Genomic DNA, 20,569 nt, shown 5'->3' on the forward strand with positions numbered 1-20,569 from the left:
TTTTGATTTACTGTTTATTCTGTTACATTCATTTTCAAGGATTTATTTCAGTAAATAATCAAATTCAAGAAATGATTTTGATAAGAACTGTTAATTCTACTTGATTTTTGCAGAGTTCTTGGCTACTCTACCAACCATGGATCACAACTGATAACATTTAACAGAACAGAGAATGGAATTGCCACAAATATTATGAATGAATAAGCTTAAACTAAAGGCTTGTTTCTCACTTGACTTTAAACTGAAAGAAAGTTAGAGAAGTTTTGTCACACATCCAATTCTGGTTCGAAGAATTCATCCTCTGGGAAGCGTAAATGTAAAGTAATAAATTCCATGGCAATCTGCCAATGGATTTTTACATTTCTCTTATAAAGATTTAAATTCCATCTTGATCATCCTGTGGTGCTACAGAAATGGTCAGAACAGCCACCTAAAAAAAGATCAAGATCTTGACTACCAACAGAAAATTTCATGGAAACTTATGCAGAAATTGCTGTGAATGAGACCTTTGGCTGGATAGACACATCTAGAAAACCATTATTAGGCTTTGCCACCAGCATCAGAAAACTCAGAAGTATCTGGATTTAAAGACTAGAAAAGTGTGGTTGTAATTCATCTTATCTTTCTTATGTTTCTACCCTGATGATTAGTTGATCCACATAAAATAAAACATACTCACAACAACCTGCCTGCAGGTGCAACCAAGTGTTATTCTTAAAGAGACAGACCCTCATTGCGCCACCCTTGATGGACTCCCTGGGGGTAAGAGACATGCCTGCCTGAGGTCGCACCAGGGTTCCTTCTCAGCAGGTGGAAATATACCCACCCGAGGGTTTTTTGATCTCTAAGGTGCTGTTCCTCACAGCTACAGTCCTTTGTGTTTGTGTCTCCGTAACACACACACATGCACACACACACACACACATGCACACACACACGCTTAGATGCAAGGGACTGCTCACAAACACACACAAATTCTGTTTATATCTGCAAACTTTACTTTCTTTTGTTCTGTACAGTAGTTTGTTTCACATGAGCTGAGTTCGACTGAATGTAAAATAGAAAATTCATCATAAAATTTATGATTGCAGGCACCTTTATGCTCATTATGCTGTAAAGGTCATTTATTACACATACAGAGCTGTGGAAAAGAGATTCAAGGCAGGGCAAAAGTTTCTGTCCTGTCTTGGTGAACTTGTATGTCTTCCATCCACCTTGTTTGCCAACATTGAGGCTGGATTACATCCACAGGAGATGATTTACCTGGCAAATGTACATCTTGTTAACAATCCTCAATTCCTCTCTTGGAGCAAGGACAAAAGCATAAAAGGACAGTGCAGTACAGGGAAAAAGTCTTCAAGGGGTGAGCTTTGACTTATGCAAGGTGCAAAAAAAGAAGAATGAGAATTCAATTCCATCTTTTTCCCCAAAGGGTTCCTCATATTCCTTATCAAGCAAAGATGGAAGAAGGAAGAGGATAGTAGAGGAAAAGAGGGGGAAAGAGAGGGATGATGTGGACAACATGAAGACTTGAGAGCGTAGGAAACAGAGCAAGACAATGTCACAAATGAAGGACAAAGATGGAAAAAAAAGCAGCAGAAATATACCACAATGGGTGACAACCAAATGGAGTATGAACACAAGGAAGTGAGAAAATAGAAGACAAAGCGAGAACAAACGGTGAATGAGCACTGCGCTGGAGTGAGACAAAGAGGGGAGAAGAAGGCAGATAAAAGACAAATGACAAATGGAGAATGGGAGGAGAAAGGATATAAGACATTGCCTATGGCACAAACCCTGGGCTGTGAGGGAGCGGAAGAGAGGTGGTGTGTTTGATGAGGAAAAGCAGGTTAGGAGCAAAAGCACCAAACGCTCTGCACTGTGAGAGGTGAGGAGAGATTACTGATGAAAAGAGGAAGAGGATGAGGCAGGTTAACTGGGCTGATAAGTCAGTGGGACAGTGTCACGGGAGACACAAAAAGGTGACAGAAGTGAATAAGAGGAAGACAGGGTGGGTGAGGAAGGGGCACACACCCATTAAGAAAAAGCTGAGAGCTGATATGTTAGTGGTGAAACTGAGGCCTAATCTTGAAAACAGTGGTAGAAGAAATACAATCTGATCCCTTTGCTCTCCAGCCCCGTTCTGCCTGAGCTCTGCTTTGCGGGGGCATCTTTGAACCTTGATCTTATCTCTGCGTTCCTCCACCACTGATCCTCTTTACCTGTACGTCCTGTTGTGATGGAGCATGTGTAACAGCTCCTCTCCTCTGTTGCCAGGCACCGCAGCAGCTTTCATCAGCTAGCCCGTCCAACGGCAGCAAGCTTCTGACAACATCACTGGGTGTCTTTCTCCCTGCTTCTCCATTTCTATCTATCTATCTATCTATCTATCTATCTGTCTACCTACCTACCTACCTACCTACCTACCTACCTACCTATCTATCTATCTATCTATCTATCTATCTATCTATCTATCTATCTATCTATCTATCTATCTATCTATCTATCTATCTATCTATCTATCTCGTTAAATTTACTGTTGTTTTCCTCCAGCAATTATCTTTTCATTTCCAGCTGGTTTTGTCTTTGTTTGCACCATCCGATGTCCTCCATTAGCACACCTCACACACACACACAGACTTTCACAACAGAGTGAGGAAGCATTATTAAACTGATGTTTGTAATAATTGTTTTGGCTTAACTTCAGCAAGCTGCATTTGAAATGTGACGATAACGTTGTAGTGCTGACTTTGAGCTGTAAGGGGTTTGAGATTGCTTGTATCCATATTGGCTTAACAGTTTTGTAGACCTTTTTTAGAGCTTAATCAATTAGTTGAATAAAGAGTTAGGCAATTTGCCACAATACCATTAACTGATTAATTGTCAAAACCCTTTTTAAACATTTGCGGGGGTGTCTCAAATGTCAGACTTTGCTGATTTTCTAGGATTTATATAATTGTTAATTGATTATAGACTGTTAGTCAAAGTTAATGTCACATTTTATAGACTTTTTGTGGATTTTAAGACAACGCTACAGAATCGTAAACAGGTTTAATTGTAAAACGGTGGAATGATTTTAATTGGACAAATCAGTCAACTGACCACAATCGATCTGGTGATGTGCTTTACTGCTAAAGACCAAACCTGAAGACAAAAAATAACCCAGGTCAAGCAAGAAGTGAAATGGCTGTGGTATGGGCCCGGCAGCGTGTAGCCATACTCAGTGACCACTCATATTTGTATTGTGGACTTTAGGCAGTCATTGGAAGGACTGCACTACAAAGGACAGCTAAATATATGGGATGAATTTGTCAACAGCATTTCAAATCTAATGTGCTGGAAAAATGACTAACACCACAGCATCGTTATCATCACTGTAATCACAGTTCTTTGTTTGTGTCATGACATTGAATTTTAAATAGTAAAGGTACAATTACATAAAATAGCCCAATGTTCATCTGTTTGGTATATGGCTTATGAGACTTTTTTGAGAGTTTTGAAGTCGCCTTTGCAGCTTTGATCCTGTTCTTAAATGTTAACATCGCATCTCAAAATGTGTTTCTGTTGTGTAATTCATCCTCACAAAGGCAATGACACACAGCAACTCACCTTACAGCTTGAGTATCATTGGCAGCATGTGTTATCTTTAATACCTAACTGACAACCGTTGATATCAAGGCAAAATGAAGGAACCTGTGAAGTGACCAGTCATGTTCGCCCGTCAAGCACGCTGCAAAGATATGCAGCGTGGTAAGTGATTCAGACCTGAGGCAAATAACGAAAGCTAAATAGGCAATTAGGAAAAGAGCATCAACAACACTGACTCGACTGACGAGATTACATCAGTCAAAGTTATCATTACTATGGCCATATTGACTGCATTACACTGTCACCAGTTCCTGCTGTTTTGTCCACCTCGACTATGTCTCCACTGTGTTACTGGCTCATTTGCTCCATTCTTCTGTTCACCAGACCAGCAAATTGAAATCTATGAAAGTTATTTGACAACTTTTATCAGTTTCAGCTTTTTCAGTCTGTATTGCCCAGAACTTGACCATATTTCATCAGACACTTACTCAGTATATAGACTTACAGATACATAGGAATATGTACATTTAACCATACATACAACTTTTATTGGGGTTATAAAGTGAAATTCCGTTGTCAGAGTGACTTAAGTTCGGTGTTCTGGAGAAAGATAATTCTTTTTCTTAAGGCTACAAGTGACTATTCCTTCTAATCTTTCTTCAAACCACGCACCTATGCATAAAATGCCTGAGCTCAACATGTTGTAACCACACCAGCCCAGATGCAAGGCACTTTCACACTGATGCATTTAAGCACCACGTCGACATAGCATGTTAGACGTGCGTTTAAAAAGAGGGCTTGAAAGTGGATATGTGTGGTCAGAGATAACCAGATCCTCACACACCAACTGTGCAATGAGATGAGAGTCGAGCTTTCATGTGCGATACACTCAAAACCTTCCCGAGAGGAATCGCCTATAAACACATTCACACACATACTCATGCACCAGCACGCACAGGTAGATAAGTCCTAAAGCTTATATAAACTGCTTCAGTGTGATGCTAACACCTGACCCAAAGATTAAATGGGATCAGAAAGATGATGAGAGGTGGCAGAGAGAGTAAAAGCTGCTTACTGCCGCTGCCTCTCCCAGAGCGAATGAGCTGAAGCATGTCAAAGTCCAGGCTAAGAGGAGCGTTCATTGACAGCATCATCATCATCATAGTATTAACCTTTGAACCTGAACAAACACTCAGACATAAGCACAAAAACATGTTGGGCTGCTGTTTCCCCTCCTGGCAATGACGTTTGTGTAGCTGGCTGGATGTGGAATTTGAGCAGCCTAATATGGCTTACAGCCAGGCAAAGAACAACTACCTTATATCAGTGATAGAGTAGAGCGAGCCAGGTCTAATTTGGAATTACATTTTTCAGCAGTTTTCTTTTTTACTTCTCAGAAAATTGACAAATTCTTCCAAGAACAAGACTTTTATGAGCAACGGTACACTGAGTCATTTTTCTAAGCGTGAGCCTAGTATGGTATTTGGTTTGAGCTTAATGTCATCCCAAACTCTTCTCTACTCTTTCTTTTACATTGCAGTTTAGAGCCCTGATGCACTGAACCAACCTACAAAAAAACATCTGACAAGGTTGAAAAAGACAAACTAGCCAACCTCAAATGGCCATTTAAGTCAACAGTTGACGATACACCACTGACTGTCATCGTGGTGAGCCAGAACCCTTGGGAAACAAAGGAAGCAAGTCAAAGGAGACAAGGAGATAACAGGAAAGCAAATGTGTGAATCGTGACCGTAATAATAAGATTGATATTATTTTATCAATAACTTGACCTAACCTCAGTAATCTCAATGCAGTGCTGGTCTATGCAGTGGGATTTTATTGCTTTTTGACATGTACTTTGTCTGATGCTTATTTCATGCCCTCAGTGTGGCAAACCACTTGTCCATCCAGGACAAATAAAGCTGGATGTTGAACATCAAGGAATATGGTTTGTTGCTTTACATGCAAAAACACTTCTTGATGTTTTCCTATGTGCTGGTAAGAAAAACAGAAAAATTGCACAGGGCATCACACTGACCTTACCTTACTTAGACATCTCATCTAACCTCCTCAAACACATAAAGACTGCAAAAACTCTCTCTTCAAACTCTGCAATGGCTCAAGGCCACACAAAATTACTATGGCTTAGAGGATAAATATGGTTATAGTGAATGTCGTCAGGAAATGTTTCAATTGCTTTTGGGCTTCGTTCAGAGATTATGTTTGGTCTGCATATGCGTACCAAAGAGAAGCACTCCAAGTAAACAAGTACATAAAGCTCTGCAGTGAGGCAAATGTCAGCGCAGTCTAGCATCATACAAACAAAAAACTATAAAAATATTGTTTTGTATTGTTCCTGAATTCCATAGTATAAATTATTTTCTGTACACTTTTTCTTTAATGCTTGAAGAACGTAGAGCTAACAAAATCTTGATATTAACAGTGAAATTAAGCAATGAAAGTTTCAATTAAGATTTCAGAAAATTAGAGCTGAATGCTAATGTCAGCTATCATGCTCACAATGGAAATGCTAATCTGCTATACTAATACGATTTTTAGCACAAAACACACAGTGCTAGGAATGTCTTTAAAAGCAAGGGCATCACTAAATATCTTACAGTGTATTTGTCAAATTTCTTGTTAATTCATCCAACAGTCATGCAACATCTCATTCAGATTCTCTGTGAACCTCTTGGTCGTGGTACACAGACTGCCAGACGATTACCAAAATTGTTTTGATTTATTGTCAGGAGACCATGAATATCTGTACCAATTCATGGTGGCAATCCATCCAGCAGTTGTGATATTTCATCTGGGCTGAAGTGCTGGAGCAATTGACCAACTGACACACCAACACAGCCGTCCGTAGAGCCAACCTGCTAGCGTGGCTGGACATATAAAGCATACAGTCTTGGATCAGAAAGGAAGGGAGATGAGGACAGAGAAGACAGACAGACTAACCAATGAAAGACGTCTCCCCCAGGTAACCTCTCCGCTTGAGCACCACCTCCAGGAACTTGTCCTCTTCATCCACCACGTAGTACTCTTTCTCCAGAGAGATCCAGGCCCAGTCCAGTCGGAACTGCTGTCCCTTGAGCTTGTTCCCACCTGGACAAATTACATAGAAACATAAATACATTTACATTGTAAACTGCACTGTCACATGCTGTTATTTTTGTTAATATTTCATTTGAAGAATAAAGTCTCTCATTATCAGTTTCTTCTTTATGCGCAAAAGCTGACAGAATGTGTTGCTTTCTAAATGACCCTATGCACAAACATACTGTTTATTATTTCTGTGGGAAAACCATATGCACTGAGGTGGGACTGTAACTTATTCATTTCTCTGATTTGAAAACCAAATACAGAGCTCAATATTCTATATGAACTGGAAAGGAAGCTATGAAGAGAACCTCTGTGACTGAAGGGGGCAATTACAGCAAAACTGTAATGAAGAAAAAGTGTTCTAATTATCTTCAATGTGCAGTCCAAATGTTCACAAAATATGCTGCAGAATATTTACAGACACATCAAAGATACCTCGCAATACCACCATATATCCAATCTTTTCATGAACACTATAGTTAAATTCAAATTTTCTTTTGTTGAACTGTAACTTGTTTTGCTCTAAAATAGCGCATCATCCTGAGAACACCAGGCAATCGGTGTTATTAAGGGAGGGTTTGCACAGTAAATGGTCGTGTTAGTGGGGGCTAATAGGACTACTCAATAGCTGCTACTTCAGCAAGCGGACAGGAAGGATGCTGTTTTGTGTGGCTAATTTACCCACCTGCAGGGGGAAAAGATGGAGTTATGCGATAGTGAAAGAAGAACCCCGTAACACCGAAATAAAAGAAGTGAGGGTGGGGTTGTCCCTCCTTTACTGGTTTTGTGTGGTGATGAACAATGCCTAACTGTGTGTTGCCTTCCTGTGAATGTTAGACTAAACGCCTGAGTGTGTGTGTTTTACTGTAAAAGGGAAAGAGGTGGAGGGCTGTTTGTGCAAACATTGTGTGTAGGCTGTCTGAAAGAAAACCTCATTTAGCTCTGCTGAAGACCATTTTGAAGCATTTTGTTCTTTCATGTCATTTATTCCTCTTAAATTCTGTAGCAGTAAAGCTGTTAAAAGCGCACACAGCGCAGCACTTCAACTTCATCATTGTCAGAGGTCAAAAAATGCCAGCATCTTTTTCACACACACTTGTGCAAAAAAGGCGGTGCTACTCCGTGACATAAGCGAAATAAGAGCAAGTCCTACTCTGCTCAATAGGCTATCATAAATAGTATAATAAAGAGCGGAGTTGACACCCTCCTCCTGCACAACTAACTACACATGCAGGTGTAGCTCTGTGTTTGAATAAAGCTCTAACACCGGTGTTAAAACGCAGCAGAGGTGAAAAGTTCAGCACATTCTGGCTTGGCAGACTTTACAACATGCCGAGGTGAGGAGACACCTAATATAATCAGAGCTCATGTATCCTCCAAAAAGCCTGTAGGCCAACTTCAGGCTTCACTTAGTGGGCGCAAATTGAAAATCGCACACATACACCAACGCAAACACGCACAATTCTTCAGTTCTGACTTCACTGCAACCTTGACTTTCATCTCAGCTCCCTGATATACAGCATAAACTGCCTGAAAAAGTGCACGTGCTTGTGTGCGTGTGTGTGCACAGACAACAGGGATCTGAGTCAGTGGGCTTCAGACTGTCTCATTCCTCCAGCCTTTAAAAGGATAAAAGGCCTCTCACATGTGCTGACCATACACAAAAAAAAAGCTTTTGAAATCATCCTCAATAGAGCTAAATTCAACTTACACCCTCTTTCAAAGTCTTTCCAAACAAAATCTCCCCACATGGGTTTTCTGAGCCCATTAGGGATCATACTTCCTGTACAGAAAATTTAAAGGACCATGACATTCTGAGAAATCTGCAGAGAAAAACTTTTTGATGCTGGCTTTGTGAAGTAGTGACTACTTTACAGAGTACTTGCTGACAGCTGCCCAGTCAGTAGAGAGTATTTTATAATCACAAATGGTTAAAATTGAAAGCCATGTAAGCTCAAGACATTGTGATAATGATTGCAGTTGGTCTGTGTGATGTCCGTGACCCAAAGTGTGTTACACCTGCTGGTTTTTACCTTATGCTCATCATACCTCGAACATGGTCTGAGAACAACAGTCAGCTCCTGAGTCAGATAACGTAGTATAGAGTCAATAAAGTCTGAACTATATGGTTTTGATAAATTGGTAATTCAGCATGAAGGATGTTAGCAATATATATTGTCTTTCTTATAAATATATGTAGAATATCTTTATCCTTTTAGCCCTTTTAGCTCAACCAACCAACCAACACCTGTCTTTTTTCTACAAAATTCCTTTTTTAATGGTATGTACAATATATTTTTTATCCCTACATGTATAAGAAATCCAAGGCACAAGCCTCCATTCAAAAGCACATCAAAACGAGTGCTGCTGACCTTCACATAGGCCTGAATATCTGCTCTGTTTCTGAAAATGCTGCTAGGCACTAGTCAAGACTCTCACACTTTGGGATCAAGTCTTTCAAGTCATTAAACTTGAGGCCATGTAAAGTTAAGAGACATCAGTGTGAAAGTCAAAGTGGAGCTGAAAGAAAGTTTTGATTTTGTTAAGCAAGAACTATTACAAAATTCTTGATACCATTCTGAACTGACTGAGTCCAAAGGCCTGACATGTTTGCCTCAGCTCAAGAGCAAACTGGAAACTAGTTCAGAAAAATGAAACAACTGGGAAAGATGGCAAGAATTATATCCTGAAATTATTAATACTGGGTCCCACAGTTGATGTTTCTTTGACTGAAATCAAAATAGATTGTAACTGTTACTAAGCTTTGTTTCATACACAGTAATACACACACTGCAGCACATTGCAATTATCACTACATCAACCAACTAACTAATCAACTACCACTAGGACCATTTTACTGGTATCTGTATGTCACTGAGTAAGGAGTGCCCTTACATTTAATTTCACTAGTACATTTACAAGTACTAGTGTACTGTAGTATTGTACTTAACTTGAGGGGAATATTGTATTTTTTTTACTCTAGTACCTTTGTCTGATGTCATTAGTTACTAAGTACTTTTCAGATTACAATTTTACATACTTACTACTTTTACACACACAATATGTTTCCTTCATGAGAAAGCAAAGAAATCAGACTGAAACTGTCAGGTAATAAAAACACAACAGTCAGAAAATAGAGCATTCAACCTGCAACCTGACAGGGACAGCAGTTTCAGAACTGGCACATTAAATCTTTAGATGAACCTCCCTGAAAGTGCCCTTTCAAACAGATTCATGCTTGTCCAATAAACATAACTGACATTTATGTGTAGCACACAAACATAAAGGTGGAACTTTCAGAATAAGGCCTGGCCTGTGCCTATCCTGTATGAGTCCAGCCTTCTTTGTGCTGGACTGTTGTGCAGAAGCAGCTGGAGGATGTACTGTAACATCACCAGATAAATAAATGTTGAGTTTTACTGACTTTATTTTTCATTCAAAGCAAATGTGGGATTAGCTTCAGCTAAACTCTGTGTGTGTGTGTGTGTGATTGTGTGTGCCTGAGAGTTCACACCCAAAATCAAAGGAAGTTTTTCACAGCAAGGCGATGCCGTCTGCTGCTCAGTACATCTATTCTGCTGGCGGCCCTTCCCTCACTGTTACGTCTCCATCTGCCTTCTGTACTCCTTTGTAGACGAGTCCCCAGCTCCCAGTGCAACTGGCATCCAAACAGCTATATGCAACTGACAAACACGGTATTGTCATGGAAAACTTTCCAGAACCATTGAACTAGGAAGTAATCACTAAATCTGCTATTTATTCAGTTGGCAATGTGTTCCTTTTCATGAAAAGTCTAGCATGTGAAGCGCTGCAACACTCCGCTAAAATAGACCAGCAGTAATATTTCAGTAGTAATAAGAACCCACGCACCATCCTGACATGAGTGCCTCTCTACATAAATTTTGGTGGCTGACAAACTACAAATATCTCACTCCCCCTCAGGGGGATGCCTTTTAGTTTATCCTGACAGATGTGTGGCAGGCATAGTACTAACACTGGGAGGCTTTGCATGTGTGCAACTAGTGGCAAAGAGGATCACAAAGATTATGATGGGTTCTGCACTCAGCTGGTTCTTTCTTATACAAGGAGTGTCTCTATGTGTGTGTTTGGCCATGCATATATCAGACTGAAAGCAGGTCATTTTATGGGTGCATTAGCAGCACCATTATGTTTGTGTTCATTGTATATGTCTGTCTGTATGTGTTATTACATTTACACAGCAGATATCTCCTGAGGTGAAGTGGGGTATCAAGAGGCTGACCATGAATTCATGGTCTTTGGCAAACTCAAGCATTTAAAATACTGCTCAACTCGAGGGCAAGATATAGCCTATGTGTATGAGGTTTCTTTATCCTTTTTTACAACAAGCTTAGCTTAAAAGTGCAGGTTTTTAAAATGTGTGCCAATCCACTAAAAATAAGGCAGTAACAGTAGAAAGCAGTTTGGAGGCCAATGACAATAAGCAGGGGTTACTTTGTTTTTTAGATCTTTAATTTAAGTCTCTCTTTCAAACCCAATACTGACTGAATGATGTTCAAGCGCTGCATGAACAGAAGACAGATGGAAAGCTATTTGCATGCTAATGTCTGGAACTTCATCACTCTGAAAAAGGGATGAAAATTGGCATCCACCTGTGTGTCATGTTTCATTCACTGCCAACAGGAGCTGGTCCTTTGGCCTGGAAATGAATGACATTCACATGCTCTGCCACTGAAGACAAAAAACAGATAATACTGGGTGTTACTGGGTTCTTTTGTCCAGTTTGAAAGGGGTCTGTGTTGTTAATTTACCAGGATTTAGTAGGTTTTGACTGTCTGGACTGCCACTTTAAATGAATGTAGAGATTATTTATATTGCATTTGATCAGTCACTTCACAGGATGTCACACCAGACCAAATGCCAGGACGAATATATGGCTGCTGTTTATATCTGTGAGTTGAATATTATATAATGTATGTGATTGTGCATGTGTGGCTGCGTGTGCCTGTGGGCTACAGAGGAAGTGAAGTCCACATACATTGCCCCACACACCCTAAGGAGATAAAAGTTGCGTGTGACAGAATAATGTGCAGGAATTGTTTCCACTCTACATTCAACACCCATCAGGCATGACTGTGCTGCATAAACACCTTAAGCGACCTTGCACATGAAACCGTAAGAAACTGACATCTAGGGCAGAGAATCCTCACTCCTTTGAAGTACTTGTGATACACTTAATAACCGTGAGGTTTTTCATTGATGTCTACAAAGACAGCCACATAGGACCCTGGGCATAGCTTAGAGGGACAAGGCTTGGGGACAAAGAAGTGGTGGCTTCCTTAAGGTGTATGCATGTGTCTTCTGCAGTTGTACAGCTGTGTGCGTGTGTGTGTGTGTGTGTGCATACATACATCTGTATCTGTGTGTAAGTGCCTGCATGTCTGCATGACTGTCAGATGAAAGACAACACCTAAAAGCACTTGTTCTCCTGTATGCTCATCACAGAGTCAGAACTCCAGTACACTCATCACTCCAGCTCCAGCACAAGTCTCCCCATGCCACCAATATAATATTTAACAGAGGGATGAGTTTAATGTATCTCAGGAAGGTTACAGGCACTCATGAGAGCAAACTGAGTCTGAGCACGGAGATAAAATTGCGAGTGAACTCTCTCGTTTTTTCTTTGACACTTTTTTTCTCCGCTCTGCTCTCATTTCCTTCCATTATCTCCTCAAACTCTTTAAAACAAAAATTGATTTTGCCTGAAAATGCTCAGCTTTGCTTCACTGGCTTTCGTAATGTTTGCTTTTAGATGTATGGTTTTTATTAGAGGATTTCAAAGTACAAATAATAAAGCAGAGCTCACAACAGCTCCCTAGTGCTGGGTGCTTTTATGTGAGCAGAGGAATGCAAATACAGTAGCACTGCACAGCGAAAGGCTTAAATGATTTAAATATAAATTAAAGGTCCATTAAGATCCATTAAAAATGAAATACAAAGATGGTAAGACTGGCACGCAGAGAATGAGATTTTGTGTTAGCTGGAATTTTGTCACTTTTCTACACTTTCATTTTGATTAGGGAACATGTAAAAAGGAGAAAGAACTGAGTGAAAATTAGATGAAAACACCAACTGTTATGAAAAAAAGGGCAAAATGTCTTTGTGGGGGGAAAAAGGGTAACAGAAAAAGATCAAAAAAGAGATAATCTGATACCAATAATTAATTAGTAATGTATTCCTATAGTCCAAAATGTAAAACAGAAGAAGACAAAATAAATGCTGAAAAGATGCAGTTTTTTGCTTATTCTTGAGATTAGAGAGTGTTTGGTCACGCTCGTGTATTTACATGTCAAATGTTGGCTGACAAGCGGAGAGAAACACAGAATGAAAGATGATTAACATGATGAAAAACTCCTTCACATCCCTCAACAAGTCTCACACTCTCATCTCAGTCCTCTAATGAGATGCGGATCATCGCAAGTGACATTCGCGACTGCAGAACGTGCTGTAATCCTACAACAGAGAGATCCATCAGCTGCAGCGCTGACAGATAAACACGGCAGACAGCAGGAAAAGACAGCGAGGGTGTGACAGTAAAACCAAGTCCTGATGCCAGGGACAGAGTCTGCACTCGGCACAATAAACCACAGCATGTTTGAGATTAAACTCGGGGAGACAGGAGGGCAAAATATTAAGACTGTACCTCGAGAGGAAAAGGGGCCGATGATCGGCAGCGAAATAGACAAAAATAACACTAAAGAACGAAATATATAATGAACACGGATGCTGAGCGGAGTAAAAGAATGGAAAATGAATAAAACACATCCAACAAGATCTAAGACTGACAGTGTGAGAAGGGAGAGATGAAGGGGATAAAGATAGGAGAGTTGGGCCCTGGGAGAAGTGAGTGACAGTAAATTCCTGAATGCCGACAGATAAAGAGAATTCTCTCCTAAAGCCAGGGGACGCGTTAGTGTGTGTGTCAGTCTGTGCTGCATGCTGATGTATTGCCTTCCAATTCTTCACTGATTAGTAAACTTTGGTGGACGGGTTCACAACAACAACAACAACAAAATAAAAAAAAGGTCGAGGGATTAACCCGCTCCATTTGTGGTCATGGTGATATCCAGTTTAAGCCTCTAATTTGTTGTTTAATTTTTTCACATCTAAATTTAGCACCTGAAGCAGGTGAGATACATTCAAAGAGGACTGGGAAAAGTTTATCATGCAACAAATCTGTTTCAGTTCAAACTAAAGAAAGTTTTTTCTGTTTCAGAAATATGACAAAATCCAGACATGCCATTTACATTCATGGCTGATTTCAAATTTCTCAGCTGCTGGGAGTCATTGTACGCCTTACAATTTAAAAGTTATTATGTAGAAGCAGTTTAAACTGGACCCATTCATTTCTTTTGTTTTTTCAGGGACTGATTTTTTTTCATCCATTAGCAAGAAAGTCTGCATGCGCATAAATTATTTGCTAAGCTTATCAGTTAACAGAGAAGAGGGCAGTACAAGGAGATCACTTCATCTGAAGTGTTCACACTACTTTTTATGAACAAAGGCCTTCAGAAGAGAGGAGAAAAAAAGGCCACAGAGCCACAGAAGACTGACACTCAGTCACACAACGTGCACAAACAAGACTGATGATAAAGAACTGGTGTCCTTGCAGAACAGTTCGCAGTGATAGCTGGTTTTCAAACACTAACAAGGAAGAAGTTAACACGGAAAGTATTGTATTACATTCGAGAGAAATTTGGACAGACACAAAGTGCATGTATATTGGGTGCAGTGAGTGTAGCAGCAGGGGGTGCTTTAAGGGGATATACTGACGCTGTAACTCCTGAATAAGCGGTGGTACATCATGCTGCTCATGGTCAAGCAGAGATAAAGATGGGATCAAACAATTCTATTGCGGCGATCAATATGGTTTGCAGTGGGAGGAGAAGCATACAGATAAAGAGACAAAATGTGAAGAGAGTTGGAGTGGAAAAATGCCAGTGTTCTTCTCAGAAAAGATCTTTCTGTGTATGTATCTACAAGGTTATTGTCATATATTCTCACATAAATGAGATATTCCTTTAAAAAAAAATCATACAGTAAAGAGATCCGTGGTTATTATAGACAGGTATGTTGCTGTTAAATGTTTAAATGTATGTTTTTAGTGCTGCGAGCACCATAATTCAACTGCATTGTACTGTCAGTGACAGTGGAGTCTTTGAGATCTGGATGAATAAAAACCTGGATGAATGAAACAAAACTATCTACACCACTAGAGATAAGAGGAAATATGTGTGATGTGTTATTGCAGTGCAGTGAACACGTTGAGTAGAACTGAAGCCATTGTTTAATCAATTAGTCCAGTGGTTCCTAAAAATTTCCATGTCAAAAACCCCACATCACACAAATTGGGGTCATGGGGGTCCGCGATCTAATTTGTCTGACCCAAGCGGATTATAAGATTTTGTCCCTCATCTTTTAGACGTTTGATTACAGAAAGTGTAGGTTTAAGCAGTTTTTCAAGCAAAAGGACCCAACAATCTTTACTTCCAGTTTCTCCCATACAACAATTTACTGCCCTCCCTTGGTTTTATTTTTTCAGAATTTTCATACAATCATTGTAATTTCTGTTGTTTCCTGCTGCTTTATTATGTTATCGGTTCACCCCACAGCCAAAGAGAGGCCTGGGAAACAAACTGTGTTCCAGCCTATTACAGTTAACTATAGTGGTCCCACCTGGTCTCAACCTGACACAGAAGGTGCTTCCTGTCACTCTTCCCCTGTAGATGAGCCTGTAATAGGGCCATATAATTACCAGTGGCTGCCTTGGAGCTCTACTCAGCTCAAACGCCCAGGGCTCTCATTACCCACAATGCTGCCTGGGCTCTTAAATATCAAACACGTCTTTGTGCTGGAGGCCAGACTGCTCCTTAGCCTGCAGCTACCCCTCTGAGCCCTGCTGTGCATGCTTGTGTCAGATTGTTTGCAAGAGTGTATACCAGTGCACATCTGGAAGAGTGTTTTAACATATCTTTATAATGCCTATATATGTGTGCCTGGTCATGTGTACATTAAGAGCATATTGCTTACTTCCTTTAAAACAGAGGCTTGTAGGTAGGAGGAGTTAATTTTGGGGGATCTTCTTTTAAAAGCCTAGAGGCCAGACGGTTGCCAAGAGCAGAGAAAAAAAGAGAAGACAAAATTTTTACAGGCGTATATACAATGTACATAAGTCAGTCTTTCTCTTTTCATGTACATAAAGGAACTGTTCTTGTTCTACGCATTAGCACTTTCTTTTAAGTGCCGTAGCACCACAGTTCAGAAGATGTGTCTTTAAAAATAAGTTTAGGGCTATTTCACAGAACTTCTATTCACATTTTCAGACAGAAAGTGCAATACATGGTTTTCCTCTCGTGTGAAGCGGAGTACTCATTTATTGTTTGATGTTGATGGTTGAAGTACAGAGTAGTTAAACAGGACTGCTAATACCCATTGTAACTGAAGAATAGAAACAACTCTGGAGATGTACAAAATAACCTTGATAAGTGACCTCCACACCGAACACAAAGTCTTGCAGTCTTGTGATTCACTGAGAGGCTATGTGTTATTTAGCTGAGTTTCTGAATGTGAGTCTGAGGATTTCTCAGCATAGTCCATTAAATTTAAATACCCCAGTGATGGGAGGCTTACGGGTTCCTGCATCAATTGCTCTGTGAGTGCTTAGTGTTTAATACAGCGCCTCCATATCTGATCATCCAGGAGGAATATGAGCAGACTGAGAGAACCAAGAGTCCATTAAAACCTAAAAAAGTGTGCACAAATAAACAGGCGTATCATTTTCATGAACAAGTTGTATAAGATGTGCAGTACAATAAGGTTGCAGTGGAGTTCAGAAAATGTAATTAACCTGTGGTGACAGCAGGCAAAGGGCTAACACATCTCCATTGGTTCAAAAATAAGAAAGCAAAAGAGAGCAGAGTCAGTAATAACTAAACGTGTAGAATGGGAACTGTGGCTCCGTGGCCATGATGCTTTATGAAAGTACTCATTGTGGGCATCATTAGTTTTATTGGTTATGAAGGCCCCCCAAGGTTACACACAAGTAAACAATAAGGAAATTTGCTTCTAACAAGACTGAGACTGATTGCGTTGTCACTCTTGCATATGTTTTGTTCTTTGGGCCCGCTGATATATATACCCAAAGCATTTTCTCAGTTTCAGTTTGATTGCAGCCTATGTAAATGCTTACCTCATAAATGACTCTGTTCCAGCTACAACATTTGAATTTCTTTCCAGAGCCTTCACTCACAGAAAATTCCTATACGAGACTGCCAGTCGCTGATTGCTTAATTGACCGCTGGCTCAGTAAGTAGATGCTGATTTCACGCATATTGCAAGCAGACATATAGATCAAAATGCACAGATTTTAAAGTAGCAATTTCATGTACATAAATCAGGAAATGACACACAGTTATAATGCCGCTGAAGTTGCTCATGGCCCTATGCACAAGAGTCATCCTAAGCCTTCTGGAAGCAATACTGACGTGAGCACTGTTTAGACTGAACAAGTCAGAGTTTTAATCTATAATATGTATATCTATGTGTGTGACTTGTATTTTCAACAGAAATACAAATTTGTTCTTCTCAGTGCTGCCAAACGAAACCCCTGAGAAATCAACCCTGCATCAAGACAGAATATACAGTAATACTACCTGACACATCCTGCAGTCATATTGACAAATTATAACGGGAGTCTCATTAAATCATTGAACTGTGAAAATGATGCGTGTTAATCTCAGCACCACAAAAATATGTTTTCTGTCTTTAATGGACCCAGAAGCCTTATCACTTCACCAGCATGCTAATATGGTGTAGCATCGTTTGTAGAAAACAGATACCAAAGAAGGGCCTCTGTTGACCCAAACAGTGAATTAAATGAAGTCTGCACACATATCAGTCATCTGAATCTGGCTTTCATTTAGCTCAGTGATTATGAATGAAAACACAGACACATCTAAAATACTCTTTACCCTACCTGTCAGGAACACTCAACATAAATAAACTTACTATGAGCAAAAATGCGATTCTTGACAGCTGTCTCGCAGGTTCAGCACAGTCAAGAGTTGTGAGTTACTGTACGAGTAATGAGTGATTTTCTGAACCCTGACATCTACTCCGTAAACACAAAGAGGAGAGTTACAGATTGAACTGAGGGGATGAGTCTAAAGGTTAGAGAGGCCATACAGTGCCAAAATGTGACAGGTTTGATCTTCACTTAAGCCAATTTGTATCTTTTAACATTTTGCTGAAATGTTATTTCGCAATGTGTTCAAGGCCCATTCTGCTCATGCAGTGTGAAGTCTATAAAAAGAAGGGTCAAAAAGTCTCAGTGTAAATAAAAAGTTAGACTGGCGAAATCTTACCGTTATCCTCCACGGAGAAATGGAAGAGATCAGAAGTGGCATTTTCTTCTTTCCGTAGCACGTAGCAGATGTTCAGGTCATCGATATCAGCTGTAACAGGAAAGCAAAAAAAACAGGCATATAAATCAGGGGCTTGATAAACATACAATATGGTACAACCCCGGTCACCTCAAAACCAACAAAGGAAAGCAAACAAGAAATCAAAATGACAAGCCAACAGCAGTAAATCTTTTTTTAATTAATGAAAGAATGCAAATGAGGGCCACTCTGCATTTTAAGCTGAAGGGTTACACTGTCATGTCAATGTGAGGTGATGCATAATGAAAATTCTCCTTTCCTTTAACTTTAAGCAGGGTGACAGCTAAATTATACATTGTTTATCGAAGAGATTTGCCCTTGCCAAAATTAAAAATATATATTTATGAAACAATTTGCATTTTAAGAATAAAAGACATTCACAGCGGCCACAGAAAAAGCCTCAAACAGACTTTGAAGTTGTATTATGGCTTTATGGTTTGTTCAAACACTCTCTCTGTCGAATAATTGTTCAAAGATGGAAGCTGTCCCGCTTCAGCACCATATCAGCTGCAGTAACAGCAGGTCTCTAGTATCACACTGTTTCAGTTGCTTATCAGCACTCAGCATGAACAATTTTCTACCAGAAAGAGCATTCTGAAAGTCATGCATCCGTAATCCAGGACGATAAGGCCGCAACCTCAAATCCAGGGCAGCACAAGCTACACCAGCAGAAAATTTTTAAATCCTGAACCTGCCAGTTTCCTGTGTCAACAGCCCTGAAAACCAGGTGACAGTGAATCTTTTAATGACAGACAGGGTAAGAATGTTAAAAACAGGATTGCGGCGGGCACCTACACTTCAACAGCTGTTTTCCTAAGTTCTCTGAATTACAGGGTTCCGGCAGCATTTTTTCCACCACTCTCCAGAAAAGTCTATTGCAGTGCAGAAAAATCATCGAGACTGTGAAAGGGCCTGGCCCCTGCGAACCACCTCCTTCAATAATAGATGGCAATGGAAGGAGGTTCATAAAAGTGTAAATCCCTGACTCCTGGCTGGGATGCGTCTTAAACCTGTTAGCTTCCTGTCATTGCTGCCTCTCATTCTTCCCTTGTAACATGAAGACGTAGACAAAAAAATGTCCCACTATGACCATTTTACATTTTTACATTACACAGTGATGCGAAAGTACCGTTACTCTTTCAGTTTAGTGTTCATCTTTTCATATTTGAGAGTATCGATCTGATCGTACAAGAGAAGCAGCAGGAAAAGGATGTTCTTCCGAGTGTTGTGACGCAGCCTTGAACCCAAGGACCTTGCAAATATAAAGTCAACACCGTGAACCAGGGCCACAGTGTTCATCAAATATTTAAAGAGAATGCCTCATGAGATGTGCCCTCGAAATAGGATGGGTAAATAAAGAGTGAGGGATTGTCTCTTTCACCTGACTGAGTCTTCTGACAACCCTGTTTGCTCTCTCTCAGTCACTCTCTCACGCCCTTTTCCTCATTCTTTATTTTCCTCATGCCCCCCCCGCCTCATTTGAGCTCTCTTCCACTTTGCTTGCTCTTTCTGCTCGCTTTTCTGCCCCTTAGCCTCTCTTTCTTGCTACACTCTTGTCTCATCTGTGCCCCTCCACCCCCCACCCCTTTTTTTCAGAGACTACAGCCGCACAGCGGTTGCCAGAAGCGTCCGGTTCCTGCAGACTGAAGAGCTCTTTTTCCACTTTGTATTCTCAGTCCCTGTTTGTGCTTATGTCAAACTGTGGCACTAGCAGGTGAATTTTCTTACTTGTTCACATAATTGCCCCAGCATGATAAGAAATACTGCATTGATTGCATGGCTTTAAACCTCAATCAGTGGCATTGTTCTCCCGATCGTGGATTATCAGCAAACAGACATGCACACATGCAAAAATGTTTTCAAATTCACAGTGCAGATGGCATATCTCACTCTATGTGTTGGTACGGTGAATGGAAATGTATTTTGCTGTAAAGTTTAAGACGCATAACTTTCAATAAATTCGAACTGTTTCGAATTGAACTGACCTGATCAAACCACCAGCAGCTCAAATGCCATCCTGTCTCTAAAAGGTCTGCACTGACCTTTTCACATGATCCTCTACTTCTGTCCTGCTTCATTTAACAAACCACTGTAGAGAACATCGGATGTGAACATTTCCCCAGAGATGCAGAAATAATAAATTATTCATCTCTCACCGTCTACAAGACATTTGCGCAAAACATCACCCTCTAACTTTCGTCTGCTAATTATGATTTGATGAGCAAGGCACATCTAAATCAGGCCCACAAATTAACTCTTGAAATTCCCAAGCCTGCACTTGTCACACATATGAATAATTATTACTCCATAAATTAAAATCTTTGGTCGGGAGTGTGAAAAATTAATCAAAACTTAAAGCATTGCAGGGATTTTTAACATTTTTTCTTGGAGGTTAA

At 40.1% G+C, this 20,569-nt stretch overlaps 1 protein-coding gene across 1 annotated transcript in view; it reads right to left on the reverse strand.

The window, feature by feature from the left end:
- The window catches only part of frem2a (FRAS1 related extracellular matrix 2a), a 54,885-nt gene that overhangs the window by 28,354 nt on the left and 5,962 nt on the right, over positions 1 to 20,569 (reverse strand). Inside the window, exons 2-3 of the mRNA XM_046411358.1 lie at positions 18,096 to 18,185; positions 6,550 to 6,696 (exon numbers count right to left, since the gene is read on the reverse strand). Of these exons, the coding sequence (XP_046267314.1) occupies positions 6,550 to 6,696; positions 18,096 to 18,185 (237 nt within the window). The remainder of the gene's footprint in view (positions 1 to 6,549; positions 6,697 to 18,095; positions 18,186 to 20,569) is intronic.

Source organism: Scatophagus argus, chromosome 14 (assembly GCF_020382885.2).
Source record: "Scatophagus argus isolate fScaArg1 chromosome 14, fScaArg1.pri, whole genome shotgun sequence".
NCBI classification, from domain to species: Eukaryota; Metazoa; Chordata; class Actinopteri; family Scatophagidae; genus Scatophagus; species Scatophagus argus.